Genomic DNA, 25,267 nt, shown 5'->3' with positions numbered 1-25,267 from the left:
ACTATAAAATATAGTTCAATATGTTTTGAATATGCTAATGAAATATTAACCAATAAAACCGCAATTAGGGTCCTGGATTTTGGTGTATAAGTAATTACTCATTAACAATAATTTGTTTATACGCATATAAAATCAATTTTAAAACTATGGATGTGTCATTTAAGATTTTGGCAATATAAAAACGACTAGTTTTTTTTTATTTTTTAGGATTTGCAGTGAACCGACTTGTGTAAGTTTTTCAACAAAAAAAATTTAAAAAACCCCACAATCAATTAAAATCTTTGCTAGAGTTATCTTAGGCAAAAGAAATTTTTAACAAAGAGTTGGTTGGGTGTTTATTTCGAAGTCTTATTTAAATTTAAATTTTGATGTTTATGTATCCATTGAAATAATATATCCATTTATAGAATGAGTATGGTCAACTTTAGTCAGTCACAATTCATCATATTTGTTAATTAATTAAACATTAGACAAGTAATTCTCTATATAAGGCTTGAATATGAAAATAGGTATAAAATTAATCTACATACGTTTCTTCCCTTTTATCACTGTAAGTAGTAAGATAAAATTTTAGGGAATAGTCTCTTTCGTAATATTTTTAAAATGGCTTTTTATAGGTTATTTTAGGTTAGGTTAGGTTATATTGGGTTAGGTGATTGCCCCACAGGGTTAGGTAATTGGCCCTTCAGGGTTAGAGCCCCCCGTAGGTGCTAGAAATAGGAGAAAAGCTACTGTGAAAAGTACGAAGAATCGCCCCATAAGGTGCGATGTTACAAAAGGGACTATACCCAAAATTTATTAAGAGCGTGCACCGACATGGATAATTATATCATGTTGTCAAAATGTTAAAAATCAATTCAGCATTTTTAATTGGACCTACGAACTTTCTGTAATAAACAGCCCAATGTGTCCCCTACCTCCCTGGATTGTATAACTTAAAATTTTAGGACATAATAAAAGGCACCTTGATATCAACAAAACCTTTGATAACTATTTTTTAGTTGCGAAGCTGCTCTATAATGTACTTTGTCTCTCCGTCCGTCCGTCAGTCAGTCCGTCCATAACGCTGTAGATAGACAATTATAGCTATAGTTATATTAAGATTTGTTTATAAATTGCGGTGCTAGATCGATTCCTAGATTTTTAAGTTTTTGTGATTTTAAAGGTCTCGCGATTTACCTATTTTATCAAGTTTAATGTTTATGTATGACACTGCTTTATAGAAAAATTTTCCTGATATCCCTTCATGATTTTTGAGCTTCGCTACTTATGGATGTTGTATTCATTGGTTCTTATCTATTTTAGAATAATGGATTTATTATTACTTGGATCTTACACCAGATTATAATGTACTCTAATAAAGTGAAACTTGTAGCTGACTCCTCCACCCCCTTTACCCCATCCTCTACCATCCTTCTGGATGAACAAACTGACCAACAAATGATATTCATGTAAACAACCTAAGTTGACGACAATTATTCCCCTATCAATATCCACATATATTATTCCTTTCAATATGTAAATAATAAATTAATATTTAAAGGAAGGGATTAATTACGTTTGATTCATGAGTGTAGAAAAAATAATAAATAAAGAAAGGATATATTAATTAATCATAACTCTATTCATATAATGAATTAGCATATGTGTATGTAAAAGGAGTAATATCTGAAAAGATTTGAGGCAAAATATGGAGTTTAATTTTTCCAGTATGGCTTTAAAACCAATGAATATCCTTTGGACTAGCAATACTGAAAATTCATGTATAGCATTGTATTACAGACAATTTTCCACGAACATTAAAATAAAAATCATACATTAATATTAATTTGTTAGCCCAAGCCCTTGGTCCCTGTGGCTTACAAAACTTTTTAAAATCTTATAATTTTTTACATTGATATCCGCGGAACGCTGTCTATAATACGATGCGAACAACTATTGTAAAAGTCCATGCGTGTTATACATATAACTAAAATATTCATCAAAATATGTAAAGTTAAACTTATTTGTAAGGAACAAACTTTGATGACTAAAATTAGGTTGACAGTTAAATCAAGTATCTTGCATTTGGAGCAATTTCCCTACTCTAGATTTTAAAGAATATAATGAATACTAGCGGTTCCGCCCCATTTTCAATTTAAGTTTTGAAAAGAAAAAAACAAGTAAAAGTAGTTATAAACAGTCCCTGGACCTATAAGGAGCTTCACTGTGAAGGAAAACCATATCGGTTCAGCAATTAGTGAGATCATTCGATACAGACAAAATAGGATTACATGAGACAAGAATGTCCATGCTTTTTTATTTATGTGGGTTGTGGTTAAAATCCCTATTAGACTAGTAAAACTGGGTTAGGGCATGAATCATTGAATAAGGTACAGCCAAAAAGCGAAAAAAATCTTAAATAATTTTAGGGCGCATGAAGAAAGGTCGTAAACCTAAAAAGCCCGACTTTAAACTCCCCCTCCCCCCTTTAAAAGAAAGACTTGGGCAACGGGGAAGGGGGGGTTAGAGGCAATGGGACAAAAAGAATAAAATGCCTATTTTGACTCCTTTTCAAAGTTTTCAACAACTAAATAATCAGTGGGCTAAACTTGCCTGCAAATTTTCCTTGTTTGTTAATTTAATATAGAAAGTCTGTTGCTGCTAAATTCATAGTTTCAAGAATCAAGGCTCGTCATCATCTCGTCAACAAAAGCCATCTATTAAAACTGTTTCATGACTGAATACAATTTTCATTTCAAGGACATCTTAAATATCCATCTGAATTTCAAGTATAAAAGCGTATATTTCCATGCGGCTGAACATGTGGCTGCCAAGCGGCTGCAATGCCCTGATTCAAGCCAAACCTGTCTCATGTTTTAAGAATTGTGGCAGCTCTAGATTTTTATCTTCACAAATATTTTTTAATAGCAAAGCCACTCTATAACTCGGAAATTAAGTACTCCGCTGAACGTTAGCAATCACGATAAATTTATTGGTGATGCGACAATGGACTGAAAATTATACTGTGCTGGATCTTTAAATCATTTTAGTGGTGAGCCAGATCGGGGTGAGCCGAATTACAGCCAATCACAGCACAGAATTTCATAAAATGCTGTGCTCTCATTGGTGGAAAGTTGGCTCACCCCGATCTGACTCACCACTAAAATGATTTAAAGATCCAGCTCTGGTTTTTAAACACGACTATCATTAGTTGGCTTAAAAACTTTGAAACCTTTGAATATTGATTTTGTTGAACAAGCTATCAGTGTCCTAGTTTCACCTACAGAAGGGATTATTTTGTTCATCTTAATTGGGAATTTAACGTCCATTTTTCTGGGTAAATTACTTGATATTCGATAGTTTTGTAAAATGTCATATTTTATGATTTATTGACAATTGACGGCTCTTCTTTATATAAATTTTCTTGTCATATTTTTTACTTGCGCCGTACATCAGATTTTCATGTACTCTAAAATGACGATCTCTCCACCAACCTCCTTTACCTAATTCCTTCCACTCCTACTGGATGAACGAACTGACCAATAAGTGATGTCCTTGTTAGCAACCTAAATTGAAAATTTTTCCCATGTCATAAAATCAACGTATTTTCATGTCATTGACTGAAATAGATCGTCAGCTAATCTAATTTTTGTATTTTTTTGTCATGAATGAATAATTCATTTATCCCATCGTATTATAAACAGCCTTCCTCGGATATTAAAATGAAAAATTATGAGAGCCCCGAGGCTAATTTTATGATTTTATTTCTAACATTCGTCGAAAATTGTTTGTAATACGTTGATATACAGGACTTTTCAGTATGGCTGAGAACTGGCTCTAATCCAGCGGATATTAATCAGTTTCGAAGCCATACTAGTAATAATTTGTTCCTTGTTAAACTTTTCTCTAATATCTAAATTCTTACTTAATTTTTTGTGCTTCGCTACTTATGGATGTTGTCATCCATGTTTAACTTTTCTCCGCAGTGAATTTGATAATTAATCACAATCAAGTTTCTTCTTGCCTGTAATACAAAAACAGTGTATACGGTTGCAGTAGAGTTTAGTAGTAGCGAAGCTACTCTATATTTCACTTTGGCTGTCCGACAGTTAATATGTAACGCTATGGGGGAATTGCGATTTTCTCGGCTACTATAGAAGATAGATGACTGAAACATTTGGTGAAGATTCCTTTAACAATGAGCATCAATTGTTCAATTAACTTTGTCCGTCAGTCTGTAGGTCAGGCATAAAAAGACATTAATAATATTTTTATTATTATTTTAGAAAGGTTTCGTGATTTCTTTGATCTTATTGCATGTTTATCAACTAAACATCTTCTCTATAATTTATTTTGCCTGTTTAATCTTCCATGAATTTTTAGTGCTTCACTACTGATGGTTACAGTCTTACAGAACATGAAAATCTGGTGTAACATCTTAGTAATAATATATATACATTAAACCCGCGACCGTGACTCAACATGTAGCGCATCCGCTCGTCGTCGGGAAGGTGATAGGTTCGAATCTCGGGCTGACACTACGTCACAACTAAAGGCGTTAAAAATGGTTCCTACTGCTGCTATATCAGATGTGCGACATAAATAGTTAGAGTAGGGAGAATGCCTTGACCCAAAACAGGCGCAACTCGTTACCATGCACAGTTGGGACTTCTCAGACAAAGGTCGTGCATCACAGAGGGTTGGTTGTCTGTTGGATGTTACTTAACCTAATATCCTTGGGTGTTTGGACATAGAAGGGTGCATAACCTTCATCCTTAGTCTTCCTGGATTGCTGGACCAGGACCTGGACATTACATCAAGTCGAAAAGGTCCTTGACTGCAATCCCGCCCGTACGAGGTAATTAAAGGTAATATATACATTACTGGCAGTTAAAAATTTATTAGAAATTCCTTAAATAGAATTGAAAATTACTATTAAACATTTTTCTACTTAAATATACAGTACACTGTACCATTTACTAATTGTCATGCATCCCATACATCGTTAGCCAAATACTCCAAGTTCTTTGTAGTGTCTATAAAGATAATGATGTCATTCAATACAAATGACCAATCATAGACTAAATCACCAATGGCAGGTTAGTATACATTTTAATAGACCAATGCAATGGTATGCCTGCCAGTATGACGTAATTTGTATAGGCACTATAAAAAGCTTCAAATACTCCGAATTCCCTATATTTTTTTCAATTCTTGGCCTTATAGAAAGCTTTATAGGTTACTTAACCTAACCTAACAATAAGCTAAAATGAATTAAAATTTTCAAAAATTTTGAACTATTTTTCTAAAGTTACTTAACAAAATATGCTTGTTTATACAATTTTTGATTTATGAGAAAATAGTAACAAAACAATAAATAGAAAAAAATGGCTCGGATGAACGTAATTATAAAAAAGCTTCGATTAAAAAAAGTAAGATTAGGGACGTGCAAGGGTGAGATAAGAAAATATATTTGATTATCCCCCCATAGACTTCCAAGGGGGGGGGGGGTAAAGGGGTGATTACCCCCCCCCCCCTTAAATGAATTTGGATTTTCAATTTTTACCCCCCCCCCCCCCCCACCAAATAAAAAAAATGCCTCTATGAAATAAAGATTAACCCCCCCCCCCAAAAAAAAATGGGCTTGGGGGTGCCGAAGGCACACCCAAAATTTTTATTTTCAAAATTTTACCCCCACCCCCCTAATAAAAAAGCTTGGACGCCCCTGTATCCCCCCTCAATTCTTTGAAACCCCTCATTTTGCCCCCCTGAAAAAAGCTCGGACGTCCCAGGTTAAAGATTGGAATGTCCACTGGCGATTAACAGTATTTTGCCACTAATTGCTGCAAGGAATTTGCCAAATAAAATTTGCCAGTTCAATCCATCAAGTTTTTGCAAACCGAATCAATAATTTATCAGCTTATAAGTAGGAATTTAACAATCAACTAATTAGATATTTAGCAAAACGATTTTACTAATTTAATATTTATCGCATCGTATTATAGACAGCTTTCCGCGGATATGAAAATGAAAATTATAAGGTTTAAACAAGTTTATTTTAGCCCCAAGGGGCCGAATGCCCAGGCAAACAAAACTAGTATTTGTTTTTACGATTTTTATCTTAAAATTCGTGAAAAATTGTCTTTAATACGATGTTAAACACAATTTTTCAGTATGGCTGAGAACTGGTTCTAATCCAGCGGACATTAATCGGTTTCAAAGCCATAATAGAAAAAGGTTTCTTTGCTTATTAATCTTTTAGAAGGTGTTGGTTTGATTTTCAAAAATATTTTCCCTGTAAGGCAATTAGTCACGATGTTAAAAACAAAGCTCTGTATTCCAAGAAGTAAGGAAAATAGCATAAAACCAACCTTATAGCTAAAAATCAAATAGCCTGAAACGATCCGTAAATCAAATGGTTGAAAGGAATCGCTTTAATAGTAATTGAAATCTTAAGCATCAGAACAAAAACCTTAATTAATAATTTATGTGTGTTACAGGATGTTTTTAAAATTGTTTTTATTTTTTTAGACGAGTTTTTATCCATATCCTTCCGCGCCTGTTGGTGATGAGAAGACCAAACTCTGGCTCTCATGGGTAAGTTTATGCCAGTATGACTTTGAAACCGATTACTAATCCGCTGGATTAGAACCGGTTCTCAGCCATACGGAAAAACGTGTATAGCATCGTGTTACCGATAATTTTCCACGAATATGAAAATAAAAATCATAAAATTAATACAAGTTATGTTAACACGGGTCATCGGTCCCTCGGAACTAACACAACCGGTTTTAATAATATAATTTTTTTATTTTAATATACACGGAAAGCTGTCTATAATACGATGCGATAGATAACAATCCTTGTTTTAACAAGTTAGTGACTGCGCATTTAGCTCACACGGTATTCATAGAATGGGAATGCGGGTAACCTTAATTTTGTGAAAAAGAAAACAATTTGTGTATTTGTAGGAAGGATTCATAGTAGGGTTGGACCGGATACTTTTTTGGCCGGATACCGGATATCCAGCTGATTTCTAATGCCAATAACTGGATATCTGGCCAAGTTCGATATCCGGCAAATTATCAGATATCCGGCAAATTACCGGATATCCGGTCCAACCCTAGTTTATAGGTGGGTTCTGATATCAGTATTCCCCTTATCTCCCATTGAATGCAGGGATAATCAAATGATAACACAATGGACGATAAATAATATTTGTACGCTTCTCGCTCTCACCTGGTTAAACCCTGTGCACGGACAAGCTTGACACCAGAAAGTGAGGGAACATTGGACCGTAAATTATGCAGGTTCCCAAAGTTTTATAAACACGGTCTCTCATTTTTTGACTTTGTGATTTTTTATCAAATCGTGATAGGTGGTTACAAATTAGCAGAATTTAATTTTTTTTCTAAATAATTTCAATAATATAATCGATACTTTTGTTGATCATAATTGGAGATTTCCATCAGTTTATCTTCCATTTCTTGTTTTTTATTCCTGCACTTAATAATTCTTTTTTTGAATATGATTTCAAAATAATATTTTTCAAAAATACCAATAAAAAATTCGAATTTTCTTTTGGTATTTCTGGTATTAGAGAATAATAATGGATAAAGAATACGTGGATATTGTGAGAGATTCTCGTATACTCTCATAAAATGGGGTATTCTTTCCTAAACAAAAAACTGGATAGGAATATCATTCTCATTTAAACAAAAACTCATTTTTATGCTAAAATGGGGTTTAATTTTGGTTTTTAATTTTCATTTTTTTCCCTGAGGTAAACTTTAAAATTTAAAACAAAAAAAATCTTCCAAATTAAATAGAAAAAAATCTTTGTAATCTTCATTGTAAAAATTTAATTTTTAAAAAAAAAATTGTAAAAACAATCTTCTTACAAAAAAATTATCATAATCCAAGAAGGCGTCAATACATGTAAAATATTATTTTCAAAACAAAAAATTCAAACTGAAATATCTTTTTTCATAGATTGAATTTCAAAAATCGGTCTGACAGTTTTTCCAAAGTCGGGAAGACCTATCGAATGGAAAATGTTTGAAACCGATAGAACATTTCTTTATACTAAAACATATTTTTTCTCATGTTTTTTCCAATGCTCAGGGAAAAAAATGATACCGTCAAAAAAAATTATACCGGGGAAAAAAATGACTACCGTGGGGAGAAAAAAAAGAATATTTACATCCACTATTTAAGGGGTCGTTTATGTGAGAAGGTATCTCGCAGGCTAAAATAACGATACCCCCACCATTTGGCTTTACCTTATCCCTTGCTCGGACCATGAAGAACGTATTAACCATTATTCTATACCTATATGAGCGACTACTTTTTCTGTTTTTTACCTTATAAATTATTTTATAAAACGGCTTGCTTTATTGCATCAAGATCTATATAGGAAATAAACGTCTATAAATGAGCTTGAGTCTTCCAATAGTAGAGCGTATAATACTCCTGGTGCTTTAAAAACGAAACTAAAGTTGTAGTAATCTCTATGTGCAGTAACTTTTTTTTGTAGTTGGGTTGATATTCAGGGATTGGACAATGGAAGAAAAAGATAATATTCAGGGATAGGCCAATAGAAGAAAGAGATTAATATTCAATCTAACTAATAGCAAGATAATTTTAGAAAACCGCCTCTAATTTGAGTATATTAGCAACCTAAATTGACGAAAAAATTCCCCTGTCACAATATCCACGTATTCTATATCCATTACGAGAATAAATAGATGAAAAGACAGAAAGTGCCAATTCTTGGAATGTGCATCTTCATCCTGAGTTAGGGACACATTTTCTGAAAATAAAGATATTTTGTCATTGAAGTAGAATTTATATGTATTAGGGAGGTATTAACATTGGACTGTAAATTACGCTAGTGCCCAAAGTTTTATATAAGCTGTCTCTCATTCACTTGATTAAAACTTTGGGTATTTTTATTAAAGATTGATGGCTGGTTTAACAAATACTTTTTATCTACAACAGGCATTATTTTGTTTTCATCATTTGGTGTGTACATAACTTAATCGTCTATTGTCTTATCCCTTAGGATCCCTGAAATATATTCAATAACTTTTATCAACTCGAATTCTCTTGGAGGACGGGAAGTCGACCTCTTCAAAATAGTTATAAACCTTTCTGGGACCTATGAGAAGCTACTATGTAAAGTAGAACCATATTGGGGTTCAGCGGTTAGCGAGACACTTCGGTACAATCACACACACACACACACACACACACACACACACACACACATAGATTTTAATACTTTTATATAAGGATATTTTGACTACTATTTACATTGATTAAAAAATTTTGGACTCCCATCTTTCTAGGTTTTAGAATTATTTTTTAGAAAACATTTTCCAATCTTCCTGATTTTCATCTGAAGTGATGTGGGGAGAATCTTTTTGTGCATTTCTTTGCATTTTAATGGTGTCCTATAATTTCCGCTAGGTGTCGGGGAGGCAAACAATTCGAATCTCAGCCCTAGCCACGTTTTTTAATTGGGATATGACAATCGACGATAATTTGACGTTCATCACAAAATATCCCTTCTGTAGACTGAAATTATTGGTTGAAAAGTTTGGATAATGGTAGTTTGAACCAAGCAATCAAGGTTTATCAAATTTACCTTGAAATTTACAAGCAAACGAATAAAACTTTTGCCACAGTCCAATGTCCGATTCTTCTCTAAATATGACTGAAGTTGAAGGGAAAATGCCTTTATTCATAGCATGCACAGATTGAACTTCAAAGACAAAAGTCGAACAATAAAAAAGCTGATATTATACTAATATAATGATTGCCAGGACTCTAAAGTGTTAAGATAATAGTCGATAAATTGATGTACATCTCCAATGATGATACACAAAATTACCCCTGTTGTAGATTACAATTAGTGAAACGTTATGACACTCAACTTTATGAACCAACCAATCAAAATTCAATTAAAGTCCTCATAGTTGTTTAGCAAAAGAATAAGAAAGCGTCATTATAAAACTTTGGGGACTAGTGTAATATACAGTCCATTGCCCTCTCCCTCCCTGGATGAATGCAAAGTAGCTCATTTACTGTTATGGCACTTTTACGGTTGTGAACAAACACCTTTTTGACACGTTCACAAATCCTTTTTACTTCTAATTTAAACATATCCTTTGGGGGTAATTAAAGGTAACAAATTAATATATATTTTCAAAAAAATAAAATGACAGGATGTCTGTTTGTTTGTTTGTCTTTACCGAAGGATCTTGCTAACCGCTTAACCGATAGGGTTCTCCTTAAAATTATCCCCGCCCCCAAAAAAATATTTTTATTTACTTTTAATTTTAAAATCTAAAATTAGAAATTGGGTTATCCAATTCAGCTCCCCCCTCCTCAAGTGCCCCTAGACGCTAGTATTAAGATATTAATTAAAGATACGCATCGCTTATAATATTGTACCATATGAGTCAGTATTCAAAAAATCAGATGGACAGAATATGTATATTACAAAAAAAAATGTTGTCAAAAAAATCTAAATCTGCATGTTTTAAATGGAAGTATGGACATACTGTTAAAGATTATAGAGTTTCTAAACTTTCTAAATCGTACCTAATTATTATAGGAATCATCATACAAAATTGTATCGATGTAAAAGTAAAGATATACACTTTTAGAGCTTTTATTTATCAGCGATTTAAATTTCAATTTATTTCAATTTCATTTTTGAACTAGGGTTTTAAATTGAAAAGATATTTTACTATCTGTAGTTTAAGCTAAACTTGTAAATAATGTCTCTATTAAAAACAGAGAATAGTATTAAAGTAAACAATTCAGTGAAATAAATTCACAATAGCGCTTGGACCATTTGAAATGGGGAGGGATGTCTTAATGGATATATTATTATTACTTGGATCTTACACCTGATTTTCATGTTCTATAATTAAGTAAACACACAGCCGGCTAAAATAACGATTTGCCCATTCATCCCCCTTTACCCCATCCCCTCCTCTCCTACTGAATGAATGAAATGACCATTAAATGATGTCCATGTTAGCATATTCTATACACATTTAGAAAATCTATCTTTTTTTCTATAAAATGTTTTTTGAATGTTTATCCCTTTTCCAATGTAAGTTAGAGAATTGTGTATTGGAAACCCGGCCATTAAATTTGATTTATCCAGATTAGATACTTTATACCTAAAACTACAAAAGGCTAAACGGTGGTTTCCACGATTATTTTTTACATAATTATCACAATAAGATTAGTTCTTAGTTTAGCCTTCAAGTATTATGTTATAAAAATCAAATACATTGTTATAGGAATCAGCCTAAATGTTTAGCCTATATTGTGTATTGAATTTAAGGCAACAATATTTAGATACATTTAGCAACAAGTTTAGATATTGTTCATTTTAATTTTTGTATTCTTTTATAAAGAAAAGTTTTTTTTTAAATGGAAAATGGAAAAGTGCCTTCACTACGTAATCTGTCATTTTTGTAATTTATCACATTTTTATGATTTCTTGACTAATTCATTTGAAGAAAAAAGTTAGTTTTCTGATAGGCAAGTAAAAATATACTATCAAGTCATTACTTTAGTTTTTAAATTAATAAAAGAAAAACATCAAATCTGTTTTGCTTAATTCTTTTTCATATCATCAATAGATTTTAACAAAATTAAACTTTTTTCAAATTGACATTCATGATTTTACCCTTTATGTTTAATTTAGGGCTGTCAGCCCCCAGGTTCTACGAAATACCAGAAAAAAACAGTCGTTTTACCAGAAAAGTGGTAAAGCTGGTCAACCTGGTAAAATATACCAGTTTCGTGGTAAATTTTACCAGCAAAAATTTTAGCCAAAAAATTAGTCAAATTTTACCATTTTTTTTGTAAAATTTGACGAAACAAAAAAACCCGTTTTTTGTGTTTTAAATTAAAAACAGCTCTTCATAATCAGTTGTAGTACTTTAAAATAATGACTTCTATACAATGAAGCCTAAATTTAAATTTTTTTTTTTTTTTTAATTTTACCACTTTTGGAAGTTTTACCAAAAATGTGGTCAATTTTACAACTCTATTTTTCAGGTTAAGTCCGAATTTTCGGACTTAGACAAAAAAACGCAATTTGGTCAATTTTTACCAAAAAGTTAGTAAAATTTGACAAGGTATTTTTTTAGGCTAAGTCCAGATTTTTGGACTCTGACAAAAAAAATGAACTTGGTAAAATTTGACCAACTTTTTGGTAAAAATTGACAAGGTAAATTTTTAGGCTAAGTCCAGATTTTTGGACTTTGCCAAAAAAAAAAACATGGTAAAATTTGACCAACTTTTTGGTAAAAATTGACAAGGTAAATTTTTAGGCTAAGTCCAGATTTTTGGACTTTGCCAAAAAAAAAAACTTGGTAAAATTTGACCAACTTTTTGGTAAAAATTGACAAGGTAAATTTTTAGGCTAAGTCCAGATTTTTGGACTTTAACAAAAAAAAAAACTTGGTAAAATTTGACCAACTTTTTGGTAAAAATTTTTACTTTTTATTGAATTTTTTCGCATAAAAGAAGCTAACTTTTTTTTAAAACCTTGAAAATTATTTCATCATTTCTTTTAAAACATCCTCCCGCATCGTCAAAAATATATCAAATTTAATATTTACTTATTTGAGCTAGCTTCATACGAATTAAAATTAAAAGAAAAAAAATCCAGGTCTGTGTGTTTACGCAGATGTGCCGTGCTCATTTGAATTTATCGATTTTTCATCTTTAATATAAATATAAGCTTTCATATATTCCCCTGAATGTTTCTAAAAGAAAGACAGAGATTTCGAATTATAGAGTAATTTCGCTACAAAACTTATATTTTTAAGTTTTGAAATTTATGGCACCTCTGTGCACGCATGCGCACTATTGATAAGCTTATGATTATTTGAATATAGAGTGCCAAAAATAATTATTAGTTTTGATTCAATTTAATCAAATATTTTGAATCAAGAAGTAAATTACTACTCAATTTTCTCTAAATATTTAAATTTGTAGAATTTACAATTTGTTTGGAAGATTTTTTTTAAGCAAGATGTTTAAAAATGTGGCAAAATTGTGGAACAACAATGTTTCATGATTTCTATATTTATGTTGTCTTTGCCAACCGGAAATACCACCGAGATGGGTTTTTAAAAGATGAATGCCACATTTTTTCGGCGTTTTTTAGACATTAATTGAAATAGATTCTATATGGTTAACAACTATATATATATTTAAATATTTTTTTTTAATATTGAATGCACTATATTTTTTTATATTCTATCGAATATATATTTTATATGTCATTAAAAAACTATATTACATTTAATATTAACATTAAAAAAAAAAACATCAATTTAAACTTTCGTAACCCTGTAATTAGGTATTGGCGTTAGAAGTACAGTTCACCACGGTCCACGCTTGGGCTAGCATCACTCACCAGCATGGCTCTGCCTAGGCTTATAATGAGAAAGGCCAGGGTATTATTATTACAGGTATTGTGTCTTTAAAGGGACTGTGAACGTAAATTTTTCTCATCTTAATATCTTATTCATAATATCTCACAGATAGAGCAAAACGCGCTTTTGTTTGCTTAAAAAACGGCTTTTTCCGACGATTTTTATTTGTTTCCTAAAGTGGCACCTCCGCCCCAACCCTTCCTTTGTTACCTACATTTTATTGTGTTTTAGTCAAAATTTATTATAGGTATTAAAACTGTGGCAGTTTACAGTGACAGCGACAGAAACTCTATGCATGTAGCCATGGCGGACGAAGCTGTTAGAATTGGTCCAGCTGCCTCACAACAGAGCTATCTCAGGGGAGATACTATTTTAAAGGTATATTATACCAGAGAGAGGAGATACTGTTTATTAAACTAGTGCCAAAAGTTTTATAATTACGTTTACATTTTCGTTGGTTTACAACTTTCGACATCAGGACTTTAGTGAATTTTGATTGGTTAGCTCAATAGGTTGAGTGTTCGAACGTTTCAACCACTAATATTAATCCAAGGGGTAATTTTGTTAATCATCATTGAGGATTTACATCAATTTATCGACCATTGTTTTGTCTTATCCCTTTATATCTCTGACATTATACTGTTAGGTATTAGTTTTAGATGGACATTACAAGAATTGATTGATTAAAATAATCCTTAAATAAAAGTAACAGGATGTTTGTTTGTCTTCGTTTGTAGCGAAATATCTAGCGTACGTACACGTCTCTCCTCTACATTGAAGCTTATTGTATGTCTCGGAAAGGTTTTAATTTATACATGGATTTTTTTATAGGCCTAAGAAAAATTACCCCAAAAATTTTATTTTTTAAAAACTTTGAAAAATTAAAATTCAAGGTAGTGGGTCGGCTCTTTCCCAGCCCCCCCCCCCTCCCCACACCTTTCACATTGCAAAAAAATGGGTGTTGTTTTTTGCTTAATGGTGTGATTGATAATTTAAATTGAAACTTGGAAGAATCTACCTATTAAGATTTAGAATAACTCTTATATGCATCATCCTATTATATAAAGCAGTAAGACTTTTTTTCTAAATAACTACTGATCCGATTGGGTTCTCTATTTTAGGTAGGCATCACATAGGTCCTGAGTTGGTTTTATTCTATTTTCTGATCATATTTAAGCCTTAAGATGGATTTTTTACTTTTTCTATTGAAACTAAAATAAAAAAATGTTGGGATCTATTTCAACTCACCACTAACTCAAGTGCCCCTAGAGGCCTCTAGGGGCTTAGTTACTATTGACCATACACTGTATTATCTTAGGTTGCGGCGGAAACCGGCTCCGATGCTGTACATCCTGGCTATGGATTTCTCTCCGAGAATGTCGAGTTTGCTAATCTTTGCCAGGTAAATGCAGGGAGGGAGGGGACAATGGGCTGTTAACTACACGTGTCCCCAAACTTTTATAATAACGTATTCTTATTCGTTGGCTTAACAACTTTGGGGATTAAGTGATCTCTGATTGGTTGGTACATTAAGTTGAGTGTCCAAACGTATCAACCACAAAAGGTAATCTATGTAAGGGGTAATTTTGTGTATCATCAATGGGGTTGTACATGTACAGTACATCAATTTGTCGACGATTGTCTTATCCCTTAAGATTCTTGGGTAAATGGATATATTATTACCTGGATGTTACACCAGTTTTTCATGTACTCTAATAAAGCGGTACTCACAGCGGGCTAAAATAAAGATACACCCTTATTCCTCCCTTACAACACCCCCTTACCTCCTTCTGGGTAAACGAACTGACCAATATATGAAGTCCATGTTAGGAACCTAAATTCATGACAACAAATTTCCATGATATGTCATTAATAATATCCACGTGTATTTTATATCCCTGGACAGGTAATATTTTCCATTTGACTGCAGGGAGGGAGTGGATATTAGACTGGAAGTTATACTGGTACCCAAAGTTTTATAAGCACGTTAGCTCACAACTTTAAATCTTGATTGGTTCATTCAAACTAGCAGTGTCTGAACTAATCTAAGGTGTTGTTTTGTTCAATATATTTGGGGATTTATATATGTATATTTCGTTCATTATCTTGTCCACGGTCATTAGTGTGAGGAATGGGGTTGACAACACACCCCTTAAAATTAAAATTATGTAGATTCCCCCCCCCCCGTTTTTTAAAAACCTCTAAGATTACATCCCTTCCCGTAAAAACCCTGTGCACGCCACTGTACTGCTTACGTTTTTTTCTGGTTAATTTCAAGAATGTAATATTATATTAATAAGAATGATACCTACCTTTTAATTTAAATTTTTTTTTTATCAGGAGAAAGGAGTTATATTTGTTGGTCCACCGTCCACTGCCATTAGAGATATGGGTATCAAGTCTACATCTAAGGTAAATGATAGAGTAGCTACTCAGGAACTTATTTTGGTTGATTTCAAGTAGAAAGAAATAACACTCTATACTATACCGGAGTAACAGGATGTCTGTTCATTTGTCCTCTACGATCTCAATCTTCTGGTCTTACATAATTTTCAGGGAATGTTTATGCTGTTTTTTTGGCGGGGGGGGGGGGTATGACACCGCTTCTTGGAAAAATGACCTCGAATATTTTCATTGGTAAAAACCCTCCAACCATCCTCTTTTAAAACGAAACAAAAGTAAGCTCTAGGAAAAGCAACTGTGTATTTAAAAGAAGTCTGTCGTTACAATTTTTCTAATATTTAACCTGTTTTTTAGATGATCATGGAAGCCGCTAACGTACCTGTAATCCACGGTTACCACGGAGAGGACCAGAGCCTGGACACCTTGAAGGCGGAGGCAGACAAGATCGGGTTCCCTGTTATGATCAAGGTGGGAACAAGGACAAGTATGTCCACATGTACCGCAATAAAATAGTAAATAATATAAATATAAAACAGGATGTTTAATATGGACAATGACATAATATATTTCAACTTCAAGGCTCGATTATAACATTATACCTTAGGTATAATTCTGGGAATCAATGTTAAAAAAAAAAGGAATATGTAAGTTATATAAATTATATATATGTATGTAAAGAAATGTAGTGTTATATTTTTCTACCATTGTGTAATGATATATAGTACAGTCAGACGGAGTGACGGCATACCTTATTGTAGAGTAGCTGCTAAATTTTATATTGTTTTTATTTTTCTACCTGTGGAAAACTGTTATTTGATATTGTCATAGGCTGTCCGCGGAGGGGGTGGCAAGGGTATGAGGATTGCCATGACCGCTGGCGAGTTCGAGGCCCAGCTGGAGTCTGCCAAGCGCGAGGCGATGAAGTCCTTCGGTGACGAAGTGATGCTCCTGGAGAAGTTTGTTGTTGACCCCAGACACGTAGAAGTTCAGGTCAGTTTTGTTCCAGGGGAAATTATCAGGAACGCATGGGCTTTTTATTTCACTAGTCCCCAAAGTGTTATAATAACGTTTCCTTATTCGTTTGCTTAACAACCTTTGAGACTTTTATTTAATTTTAATTGGTTGCTTCATTATGTTGATTGCTAAAACGTTTCTACCACTAATTGTAATCTTCAGAAGGGGCAATTTTGTGTATCATCATTGGGGATGTATATCAATTTATCGGCCATTGTCTTATCCCTTTATATCCCTGGGAAATTATACTTGATTAATGCCTATGGAGAGAGATGGTTGATTTAAAACGTAGTTAGACATTTGTATAAAGTTCCAAACATTCTTACTGCCTTGCTAAAATCTTCTAACAACCTATCTCTATTTAGGATGTACCCAAGCCTGGTTTTCACTGCCTACCCCAGCGGGCTGCCTTGCTAAAATCTGTGCTCAACTTCTTAAAGAAGGCTATTCAGGAATGGGTTATTAAATGATTTAAGACGAAGTAAAATATTGTTTAAGTTAAAAAAAACATTGTACTAAAATAATTTACGTTTCTGTAGACTTGATTAATCAACCATTCAAAATTCAATAAAAGTCCCTAGAGTTGTTAAAGCAACGAAGAAGAAAATAAAGCTTTGGGGACTAGTGTAATAAACAGTCCACTTCCTTCCTTCATTTAATCCTCCATAACTTAGGACCCCGCGTTCCACGACTCCATACGCCACGTGAAGCATATAATCAGTAATGCCGAGTACTATCCTGTTCTTGTTAGCCACGGATGTTGTTACTGATTATGTTTTCCAGGTAAGCTTTCCCTTTATTTTTTCTCGTTCTGCGTTTTCAAAGATGTTTAGTTAGATAAGTTTGCTGATTTTTTTGCCACGTGTCAAGATGCCTGTAGGAAATGAATGAGGGGGGAGAGGGGGAGTCGAACCTACACACTTTTATTTTTGCTTTCAAAAGAAAAAATTTAGGTGTGAGAGTAAGGGGGGGGGGGAAGTTCTGACACATTTGCGTAAACAGCGAGTATAGGCTTTATCTTTGGGACGGACGGACGGACGGACAGACATCGTTCTACTTTGTATTCAAATAACATTTTCTTATTCTTTGGCCTAACAACCTTGGGTACTTTTATTGATTTTTTATTGGTTGGTTCATTAAGTTGAGTGTCCTAACATTTCAATCACTTATTGTAATCTACAGAAGGGGTAACGATGTGTATCATCATTAGAGATGAACATCAATTTATCAGCCATTGTCTTATCCCTTTATATCCCTGTACTTATCTAATTAACTAATGAGCAATTTTATTCCAGGTTGAATATCAGTGATACGAGGTCGAATGGGGCTGGTGCCCAGCAAATCCAGGAGGTTGCGCAACAGTTTTCTTCGGCCAGAGCAGTAGAATCAAGAAAAATATGTTTAAGTGTTTCAATCAATAAAGATAAAAATGAAAACAATTTTTTTTTTATTTTTGCGATTTGTGTACAAGCGATGTTTTTCTATAATTAAGGTCGTTTTTTACCACTTTCTCGTGATTTTTACCACCCGTTTTTACCACAATTTTTGGTAAATTTTTACCATATTTACCCTATTTCTGGTAAAATTTTACCAATTTAGGGCAAAAATATTACCAGGTGTTGAACAGTTTTACCACTTTTTCGGTAAAATCTTACAGAAATTTGCGGTAAATTTTACCAAAAAAGTGGTAAAAATTGGTCAAAATCTGGTATAAATTTGCGTCCTAAAATGGTAATATTTTACCGGAAATCTGGTAAAATTTTACCGATAATTGTGGTAAAAATCGATGGTAAAAAGCGTCTCGCTATACCACAAAAAGTGTTTTTACCACGGTTACGGTAAAATTTTACCACCTTTTAAATCGTATAGGCTGGTAAAATTTTACCATAAAAGTGGTAAAAACTAGGTTTTTTTATGGTATTAATTCCGTCCTGGGCCGCCTGTAAGCCTCAGGAAAATATTTTTTTTTTCAAATCAACTGGAAGTCTAAATCTTACCAGAATATGGTAATCCTTCTTTCCTTTGAAAAATTCAAAGCATCCAAGCGGGATTCATTTTCAGGCTTAGTCGCGGCTGCCGAGCCCTAGTTTATTTGCACCCTAATTTTGTGTTGACCCAATATTTTTAATTTAGCTATCTACAAGACGATGAACACGAACTAGAGATGCAAGAAATTGATTATGACTCCATAAAGTAAGATTATTATCAATTTAATAACATGTCAGTGGTTTGTTCTCAAAGTGCTTACTCGAGTACAGACTTCCCCCCTTTCTTATGTAATAAAGTGAAAAAAGGAGGGGGGGGGGGGAGGAATTGGCTTTGTGTTTTAATTGTTTATTTTATAGGGAGGTGTTGACACTTTTAAATTGACAAATACACATCTCTGTTGTGACAAAAACACAGTGACTATATGTTTGCTAGTCGTAAAATTGGTAGCATCCCCACCTCCATAATAGACTTCAAGCCCCTGAAAAAAAAACTTTATTAATTTTTTTTATTTTTTAAATATTATGATAGTTCTTCCTTAAATGCCGGGAAAAGGGAATGTGATTCTGACAAACTATTCAAAAGGAAAATTTTCCCACAACCTCCTTCCCCTTTTCCTCCACTTCTTACCCACCCCTCTTCAGTTACATGAAAAAAAACTAGATATACCCCCACCTTACTTCTTCGTTTCGTGATTTTTTGTAGAATAGCTAGGCCTTCTTATATGTTATTCAAACAGTTATCATAATTATCCATGACCTTTTACAGGACCAATACAAAACATCCATGATTAACAAATTATCATGAAAAACATGCATATAAAAAAAAACATCATGTGAAATCACATAAACATTGAACACCCCCTGTAGAATATTTCTGACTGTATGTCAGAAGCAGCAATAGATATATTATACGTGGATATAATGACACTAACATTTTTCTTCAATATTTGTTGCTAATATGAACCTCGTTTACTGGTCAGTTTTTTTCATCCTGTAGGAGAAGAGGGGATGGGTGTAAAGGGGGTGAATGGGGGTATAATTATTTAAGCCAGTTGCAAGCATGAAGCATCACTTTATCAGAGTGCATGAAAATCTGGTGCAACATCGAAGTAATAATATATCCATTGTAGCAGCAGCAATCAAAAAGTAATTCAAGTGCAAAATTTTTGCATAAATTATTCATCACTCTTTGTTAATTGAAATTGAGTTCAAATTTTGTTGAAACTTTTTAAATTGGTTACTTTATGCACCTCTATTGAAGTTTTAGTTGGCTTTTGCAAAAAGAATGTTAAACATAGGCTTGATATAAATACTTTTGAGGGGAGAAAATTAAAAATATTGAAAATTAAATCAATAATACATAAATTAAACAGATTGAAAGTTTATACTATATCAATACTCATTTTTTTGCTTTTTTCACAAAATGACTTTTTTTGACAGTTCGCATTGTTTGAACCTTTCATATGTCAATAGAAAATTATTAAAAATAGTTATTTATCGCATCGTATTATAGCCAGCTTTCTGCGGATATTAAACTTAAAACCAGTTTTGCTATACTTATGAAACTAAGGTCCGGTCTAACAAAACTGGTATTAATTTTATGATTTTTTTCAATATTGACGGAAAATTTCTGCAATACGATGCTTTACATGATTTTTTAGTATGACTAAGAACCGGCTTAACACACAGCGGATATCATTCGGTTTCGAAGCCATACTGGAATAGCTAAAATTCAACAGAACATACTTTCTGTGGGCAAAAAAATCATCTTTAATAATAAAATCTAAAAAGTTTCAATTAAAATATTTTCGAAATTGTAATATGTATAAAAATATTTTACATCAAAGTGTGGCAAATTTTAAATGGGATTATATAGAAACCATTCTGTACATTAATATTAAAATTTATTTTAAATAATTCAACTAATGTTTATCAATGTAATGGATCTATTATTACTTGGATCTTACACCAGATTATAATGGACTTCAATGTATATACTTTAGCTGGCTAAAATAACGAATAATTTTCATTTATTGGGTTATCAAGTTGAGCTTCCAAACGTTTTAAACTCCAATTTTAACTTATGGAAGGATTATCTTTGTTAATCATCATTTTGGATGTACATCAATTTATAGGCCATTGTCTTAATGCTAAAAACACAACTTTTATATTTTGCCGTTTGCCTTACTGCCATATCCCCCACAGAAAATTGTGCAGGAAATATTGCAATATCATTTTACATTAACTTTTGATTGCCTCATTTTTTACACTAAAAAAATGTACATAAAAATACATAAATTGTAGGGGTTGTTCACAGGGATCTAAAGGGATAAGACAATGGCCGATAAAATTATGTAAATCCGCAATGATGATACACTAAATTACCCATAAGTGGTTGAAACGCTTGGACAACCAACTTTATTAAAATTTAAAAAAATAAACATAGCTATTTTGATGAAGGTTGAGATTTTGCATTTGATTTTAATTGAAACTTGTACATTAATTACATATGTAGCTATAGACGTCCAAGGGTGGGGGTAAAGGGGAATTTTTACCCCCCTTAAACTTTGAAACCCCTGATTTTGCCTACCTCAAAACTTAAAAATATATATTGAATTTCTACCCTCTAACAATTTGAAACCCCTTGTTTTACCCCCAATGAAAGACTTGGACGTAGCTTAGCTGTAAAGCTGAAACTACTGTGACCGTTTATATTGTCAAAGGCTTTGTTTAAATCAAAATACAGAAAAATTAATGAATAATATCTTTTAATTTTAAGGAGAGAGTTGCTGCCTATTCTTCAAGACGACAAATGCCAACAATTAGTCAAATCTCATAAAAGGTAAATTTTACTTTTCAGGAACATAAAATATTAGATGCCACTAGGGGCAAATTACGTAGGGGGGAGGGGGGATTTTTTCTAGGGTCGATTTCTCTTGGGAGGGGGTTGGCACTCTCCCCAAAAATAGTTATAAACCTTCCCAAACTTATGAGAAGGTACACTATAAAGGAGAACCATATAGGTTAAGCGGTTAGCAAGATCTTTCGGTACTGATACACAGAGATCCTGTTACCTTAGTATACAGTTAAAAACCAAATCGAATGATTATGTTAATTAATGATAAAAGTTTTCTAAAAAAAAATTCCTCGTTATGTGATACAATTCACAAAGAATTTAGTTGATTGACTTTTTATAGTGCCAAATAATTTGAATAAAATTTATTTTTTCAGGCATAATGGAACTATCTATGGAAGCTCAAACTGTAAGGTAATATTAGTTATTTAGCGTTTAATAGACAGTTTTCTGCGGATTTTAAAATAAAACTTCATAGGATTAAAATAAGTTTACTGGTATTAATATTATGATTTTTCATTTTTGTATTCGTGGAAAATTATCTCTAACACGATGCTATACATGACTTTATAGTAAAGCTGAGAACCGGTTCTAATCCAACGGTTATTAATCAGTTTTCTAGCCATACTGGAAAAACTGTTTGACATTCTATCGATATTAAAAAGTTGTCGCATATCTACAATAAAATTACATACTTCTGTCGACTTATTAAAGACACTTTTTGACAAGTCTTTTTAGAATTTTCGTACTAATGTAGTTTATTTAGAAAAAAAGGTTTTAAGGTTTTAACACTAGATGCGAATTCTTACTTTTTAATTTATGATAAGTGTGATTATATCAAATACTTTTTAGTACTAAAATCAAAATTTTATTAAATATTAAAATATGCTTTCTATTGAAAGTCTTTATTCCTTAGAAGAAAGCGGGGCTCGGCAGCCGCGCGTCATCCGCCTGTAAGACTCAGGGAAATCAACCTTTTACTTTTCTCAAAAACAATCTGGGAGTCTATACCTGACCCAAATATGGCAAACCCTTTTCCAAAATAACCGAACGGGTTTAATTTTGAGGCTTATGCGCGGCTGCCGAGCCTTGGAGTAAAGTCTTTGTTAAGTTTGTACAAGTTGTAATCCTTGGTAGCTTTACCCCTCAGACAAAACTAACATAAATAACATTTTTCTACCGCAAACTTTATTCATTCTTGTTACAAATTATGTACTAGCGGCTGCGAACCTACAATTTAGGGGCTTTGTTTTAAAATTAGTAGACAGAAAAACATTTTTAAGGCTTATCATGACCTTATTCGGTGGTGTTTTATTATATTTTTAAGGTGCATGGTGATATGTACAACGCTATCCCGCCACCCTTGACCTCTTCCCATCACGGCGGCCGGGACCAGCGGTCACCACCTCCTCCACCATTGTCGCGCCACTCCAGCAGCCGGGGCATTGGGGGAGACAGAGACAGGGGGCACGACTCCTGTAGAATGGGGCTGGGGGAGAATGGGGGAGTGGGTGGTCGGGGAGACGGGGGACGGGGACCAAGGATTTTCTCTGAGGAGAATTTATGTCCAGAGCTTTTACAGGCGGTGGAGGGGGTGAAGTACATAGCTGATGTCACTAGGAAAGAGGAGGAGAGTAATAAGGTACAATATAGACAGCTTATAGAAAAATTTTAAGATTAAAGCAAGTTTTGTGATTTTTATTTTAGTATTCGTAGAAGTTTGTTCGTAATGCTATCCTTTTTTCAGTATTTCCTAGAGCCGGTTCTGATTCTGCGGAATACGGATATTAATCATACCTACTCGAAAAATTATTCTAAAATTATTGTTTATTTGTTTCATAAAGTATCTAAAATAGAGACGCACTAAAAACAGTCCTGAAAAATAAGCTCAAAACCAGAATATGACCAGTAAGTACATATATTGCCTAAAAAGTAGAGCCAAATTAGTCAAGCGGATAAACAGACGGACATCGTGCTACTTATCATCATAGATGTGTATTTCTTTTTTGGGATGTTGTCACTAATACGACTAGCAAAAGTACAATCACTGTGTTTATATCAATTTCCTGTTTTGTTTTATAGTTAGCAATATTTTGTTACCCACTGTCAAAATTATACCTCACTGCTGTCATAAACACAGCTTTGTTGTCATTTTCACACCCATGAAATTCAATGAGGCTGTCAAATTCACAGGTTTCTTTCACAGGTAAAAGAAGATTGGAAGTATGTTGCCATGGTTATGGACAGACTCTTCCTATGGATATTCACCATTGCTGTCTTAGGTAATATTCAGGGATCTAAAGGGATAAGACAATGGCCCATAAATTGATGTACATCCCCAATCATGATACACAATATTACACATTCTGTAGATCACAATTAGTGGTTGCAACGTTTGGACACGCAACTTAATGAGCCAATCAATCAAAATTCAACAAAGGTTTCCAAAGTTTTCAAGCTATCGAATAAGAAAACATTTTTTATAAAACTTTGGGGACTAATGCATTAAACAGACTAATGTCCTCTTCCTCCCAGGGAAATATTAATGGATATAGAATATATACTTAAACATTATGACAGGAGAAAATTTTTCGTTAATTTAGGTTCATAACATGGACCTCATTTATTGGTTATTTCATTCATCCAGAAGGAGGGGAGGGTATGGGGTAAAGGGGGTGAATCGTTATTTTAGCCAGCTACAAGATTCACAGCCCTGAAATTCTCCCTTCATTATACTTATCCTTGCCTATCCTCAGAGAGCTTTCTTTCCTTTATATCCAAAATTAATGGGAAAAGGGGATTGGAAATCAACTACTGAAGTAAGTGAATTTAAAAAATAGTTCCACCCGGTCAACTCAATGCAAATGTAAATCAGATATATGTATGTAGATATTTGGACAGGGTAAAATATGTCGTCATTTATTGGCCAGTTCGTTAATCCAAAGGGGAGAGAATGGAGTAAAGGGTTTGGATGGGTGTTTGTCGTCATTTTAAACAGCTGTGAGTATCACTTTATCAGAGTGCATGAAAATCTGGTGCAAAATCCAAGTAATAATATATCGATTGTTAATTCATATTATTATTCTTCAGTTGGAACTGCTGGCATCATCCTGCAGGCGCCCACCCTATACGACACCAGACCTGCTATAGACCCTATCTACTCAGGAATCGACTCAACTATCCAGAAACCTCCGGAAAACCATGATAACCATGTTATTGTTCATACAAACTAATAACAAACAAACAACGAATATTTTATCAGATTTGGGATTGGACTTTCTTTGGAATATAATTGGTAGAACTAACGAACTAATATTTAAAGACGGATTTAAGTAAAGGCAGAAAAAGTTTGCTGGTATTGCTTCTAACTTGTCCGTCAGTCAAAAAAATATTCATTGAGGCATGTTCTATTATTAACAACTAATTATTAAAGGTATCCAAATAGATGAGACAATGTCAGATTAATTGATGTTTATCCCCAATGATGATACATAAAATAACTCCTTCTAAAGATTACTATCAATGGTGGACGCTCAACTTAATGAAACAAA

At 33.2% G+C, this 25,267-nt stretch overlaps 2 protein-coding genes across 3 annotated transcripts in view; both read left to right on the top strand.

Moving 5' to 3' along the window:
• LOC145327064 (acetylcholine receptor subunit alpha-like) overlaps window positions 1-25,267 on the top strand; it is a 120,221-nt gene extending 94,954 nt beyond the window's left edge. The window contains exons 11-17 of the mRNA XM_080170583.1: window positions 6,514-6,579; window positions 19,008-19,067; window positions 21,642-21,704; window positions 22,094-22,130; window positions 23,044-23,358; window positions 23,923-23,998; window positions 24,807-25,267. Of these exons, the coding sequence (XP_080026709.1) occupies window positions 6,514-6,579; window positions 19,008-19,067; window positions 21,642-21,704; window positions 22,094-22,130; window positions 23,044-23,358; window positions 23,923-23,998; window positions 24,807-24,949 (760 nt within the window). The 3' untranslated portion in view covers window positions 24,950-25,267. The remainder of the gene's footprint in view (window positions 1-6,513; window positions 6,580-19,007; window positions 19,068-21,641; window positions 21,705-22,093; window positions 22,131-23,043; window positions 23,359-23,922; window positions 23,999-24,806) is intronic.
• Window positions 13,361-18,258, top strand: LOC145327065 (methylcrotonoyl-CoA carboxylase subunit alpha, mitochondrial-like). 2 transcript variants are annotated; one of them, XM_080170584.1, is made up of 9 exons: window positions 13,361-13,493; window positions 13,705-13,835; window positions 14,776-14,859; window positions 15,798-15,869; window positions 16,215-16,328; window positions 16,689-16,850; window positions 17,240-17,328; window positions 17,551-17,657; window positions 18,170-18,258. In XM_080170584.1, exons 2-8 carry the CDS (start codon window positions 13,749-13,751, stop codon window positions 17,642-17,644), a joined length of 702 nt encoding a protein of 233 aa, XP_080026710.1. In that variant the 5' UTR covers window positions 13,361-13,493; window positions 13,705-13,748; the 3' UTR covers window positions 17,645-17,657; window positions 18,170-18,258. The 2 variants fall into 2 exon arrangements, with proteins under 2 accessions (XP_080026710.1, XP_080026712.1); XM_080170586.1 differs by lacking the exon at window positions 18,170-18,258 and having other exon boundaries at window positions 17,240-17,306; window positions 17,538-17,657.

Source organism: Acartia tonsa, chromosome 8, assembly GCF_053477335.1.
Source record: "Acartia tonsa isolate MP-2025a chromosome 8, ASM5347733v1, whole genome shotgun sequence".
Classification (NCBI taxonomy): domain Eukaryota; kingdom Metazoa; phylum Arthropoda; class Copepoda; order Calanoida; family Acartiidae; genus Acartia; species Acartia tonsa.
This window is presented reverse-complemented; position numbering and strand designations above follow the sequence as displayed.

Excerpts from the sequence above, each read along its gene's own strand:
- LOC145327065 (XM_080170584.1), top strand. The coding sequence starts at position 13,749 with ATGCATGTAGCCATGGCGGACGAAGCTGTTAGAATTGGTCCAGCTGCC. Across the intron at positions 16,851-17,239 it reads CCAGACACGTAGAAGTTCAG|GATGTACCCAAGCCTGGTTT; the intron begins GTCAGTTTTGTT and ends ATCTCTATTTAG. Across the intron at positions 17,329-17,550 it reads TTAAAGAAGGCTATTCAGGA|CCCCGCGTTCCACGACTCCA; the intron begins ATGGGTTATTAA and ends CATAACTTAGGA.